The following is a 3440-nucleotide window of genomic DNA, read 5'->3' as shown; positions in this document are numbered from 1 at the left end:
CTCATTTGAATAGAAACGGTAACGGAGAAGGTTATGAGATTATGGAAATTATAATATACCGAAATTAAATTGATAATACAGCCTACAAATTGTTATTGTCACTTTATATGCTGCGCCTCCCACACCAACCCAACCGAATCACCTTTCCAATAAAAGCGTTTCCAATAAAAAAATAAAAAAGCGGTGGAACTTGTGGGCCAAAACAGTAATTTGAGGCACGTGGCCTGTGCACAGAAGGGTTTCTATTTAAAACGATAATGACAAGTAGTAGGCCTACCCCACAGATAACTTTCATAATCGTGTTATGATTTATTTCAAACTAGAATTGGCTACTTCGTGTTGCCTATAAGCAATTTCATCTCTTAAGGCAATGAATGAAAACGAATACAATCTTACTACTGGGAATATTTAACTTGCTTTATTTCTAAAATACAATTGAACATACTTTAGGTCTGTTTAAAACAACATTTCATTCAAGGTCAAGAAAATACAAAATAAAAACATTATTTACATGGTCTTGATATTTACATGTGGGTTGTAAGCTGGTATGGCATGGCTCCTTGCTTTTCAATCGAGACTCAATCAGTCCATTGTAAGATTGTGTCCACTTTTTGTGATTCTCCTTGGAAAAGTAGAAAACGCCGTCGAGTATCTTCGTCTGATTTGTCCGTTTGAATAGTTAGTTTGTTATAGCTGTCCAGCCCTCTCGTCTAGTAGTCCTGGTGAGGGGTGTGCGTCAAACTGTGCCGTCGCAAGTCACAGTTGCGCCGAAACACCTTTCCGCAGCGGTCACAGCTGTAGGGCTTGATGTCTGTATGGGTGAGAAGGTGAGTTTTCAGGTTACTTCTTTGATTAAAGGTTCTTCCGCATGTGGGGCATTTGTGAGGAGATTCCTGTTTAGATTTAAAGCAAGCAAAGGATTATTCCCTTTAATTGTATAATATTGTAATTCTATTTTCAATCAGTTTATTGTGTGGTGCAAGGTGTTGTGCTGAATAGTGTGTAGGCCTACATTATGTCATGTTTTTTTTTTATTAAATAATTTTTGATCATGTCCCGGTGATCCCAAGATAATGTTTACCCCACAGGAACCCTGTCCCATGTGTTAGCGTGCCGTAAGCATGCATGATGAGTAAAATACACCACTTCCACACCTCACACTCTAGTAGACATGCAGTTAAGATGTCATGGTGATTGATACATGTAGAAGGCTTACCTGCATGTGTAATGTTTTATGGACGGCTAGAGTTCGAGATTGACAAAATCCCTTCCCACACTCTTGACATTTAAATGGCTTTTCCTTTGAGTGGATGTATCTGAGGAAAAATGAGACGGATACCACATGGTTAAAACGCTGACATCTATTGATATTACGATTTGTTTGTGGCCACTTAAACGCTTAGTCATAATCAAAAAATGTATATTGTGCAAGTTACAGTCGGTGCTTAAATCGGTGCGTAAAAGTGCTTTGGCGCCCTCATGATGCACACGCTACACTGCAGGCTGCAAGCACACACTGTAGCCTACATTCAAACATATAGAGGCCAATAAGAAAACAAAGTCTAATTCAAAATATGAATTATTTGATATGCAACGTATGACTTATATGTATAAACGTTGCAGTATCATATTGGAAGTTCCTCTCCGTTTAAAGGCCAGTGAACCGTGTACAGTTCACGTGGTCTTTCCACATCATAAAGACAATAAAACAACACATACATGATAGAGCAATGAGCCTCACCTATGGTCTCTCAGGTGGTCTTGTCTTCTGAAGGCCTTGTGGCAGATATCACAGGTATAGGGCCGCTCGTCCGTGTGGGTCCTCTCGTGAATGAGGAGGTTGTAGGACTTGGTGAAGTGCCTGCCACAGAACTTGCAAATAAATTCCTTTTTCGTCTTTGACGGGAGCCTTCCCCTGCTGGGTTTTCTGTCTGGAGACAGTTTGTTCAGCTCAGAGATCGTGGCCCCGAGTCCCGCTGTCAACTTTGAAAGATCCCCAGCTTTCGGCGGGTCTTCCTGGGTGGCAGCTATGGCAAGGTTAGCAAAGTCAAACCTCGGCCTGTCCTTGTGCAGGGAGGGGAGAACGTGTGTGAGGGCCCCTTGTTTCGGGTGGAAGAGGTGAGCGGCGAACGGTAACCCCGGGAAAGGGAACCTGGGATCTACCAGGCCCTGAGCCGCAGCCATTTCAGTAATAGTCGACCTCAGTCCTTGCATGTGCGGATAGCCAAGTGTCCAGTGGTTCATGTGCATCGTCTGCACAGCACTGAGCCCGTACAGGCCCTGGAGCTGGTCCACGGCGGCGGGGAACGTGTTGACGGCCTGGAGGAACGAGTAGTTGGTCAGCTGGAGGGACGGGTGCAGCGGGATGGGCGCGGGTAAGGCTTTGCTCCCCATGTCTGCGAGCCTCTCAGGAGTCTAGTACAGCGAGGAGAACCCTGTTCCACAAATGAGAAATTAGTACATTAATTAGGGTCACGCGCAACAGAACAATACACATAAATATGATTTTAGATAAAGTAAAAAGAAACAAGACTAACAAAATGACATTAAGCAAAATGGTTTTCATCATTGTTGTCACCTTTGCCAATATTTTGTTGTTTTATCCCCATGGAAATTATTAGCCTATATCACATCATATCACTAAACTGGGGCTAGAATGGGTCAAGTTCTGTTACATTTCTTAAATGTATCTGTGGACTGTTTATAAACAACATCGGCATTTTGATAACGAAAGGAAACCTCAATATGTTGGTGGTATTTTGTGAAAAGGCGGTTTCAAAACGCTATCCAAGAACCCCTACTTGTTCTCGTTTTAAACACATAATTTAGCCTCGTGCTGCTAATTACTCGAATGAATTGTAGGGAACGGAAAATGAAACATATTTTAGCCATAATATAGCCTATATAATAAGATATGAAAGTTTGTAGTTTTACCAGAAGGGATCAAACATCTTATTTACCATGCGTGTGACTCAGATCCATTGAGAAGCATAATACTTTCTTATCTCCTCCAATAAAGGTGCCTCAGTTATTGTTGTAAAGTACAATTGTTCGTCTTTAACAGGCAGTTTTACGTTGCTCGCCGTGTCTGTATCACTGCCCAGGCCTGCGCTACCGACGTCCGCACTTGTATTAGCTCAATATTGAAGAACTACAGGTTAAAGTATATCGTCACATGCTCTTGTAACGAGAGATGACACGAGAATGGTTATATTGTGTGATTTAATGTGGGGTTGCATGCACAAGTGGTGCGTAACCTCAAGTTGAAAAGTCATGTTTTTTCTCCAAGCTCACGGAGCCAACAGATCTTTGGACATGGTGGTGGCAGGCGGGGAGAGAGAGAGCTCACTGAGACATCGAGGATCGCTACTGTACAAGACTACACACTGCACTCCTTTACACTTTCAGATTGTTCTTTGGAATGCAGAATTTGGGATTGA

General features: G+C 42.4%; 1 protein-coding gene across 2 annotated transcripts; it reads right to left on the bottom strand.

The window, feature by feature from the left end:
• Positions 1–710: 710 nt before the first annotated feature.
• osr2 (odd-skipped related transciption factor 2) lies at positions 711–2394 on the bottom strand (the record flags this gene model as incomplete). 2 transcript variants are annotated; one of them, XM_084444051.1, is made up of 3 exons in its annotated part: positions 711–893; positions 1217–1316; positions 1742–2394. In XM_084444051.1, 3 exons carry the CDS (start codon positions 2392–2394, stop codon positions 711–713), a joined length of 936 nt encoding a protein of 311 aa, XP_084300177.1. The 2 variants fall into 2 exon arrangements, with proteins under 2 accessions (XP_084300177.1, XP_084300178.1); XM_084444052.1 differs by having other exon boundaries at positions 737–811.
• Between the last annotated feature and the right edge of the window lie 1046 nt (positions 2395–3440).

Source organism: Borostomias antarcticus (assembly GCF_949987555.1).
Source record: "Borostomias antarcticus genome assembly, chromosome: 10".
NCBI lineage: Eukaryota > Metazoa > Chordata > Actinopteri > Stomiiformes > Stomiidae > Borostomias > Borostomias antarcticus.
This window is presented reverse-complemented; position numbering and strand designations above follow the sequence as displayed.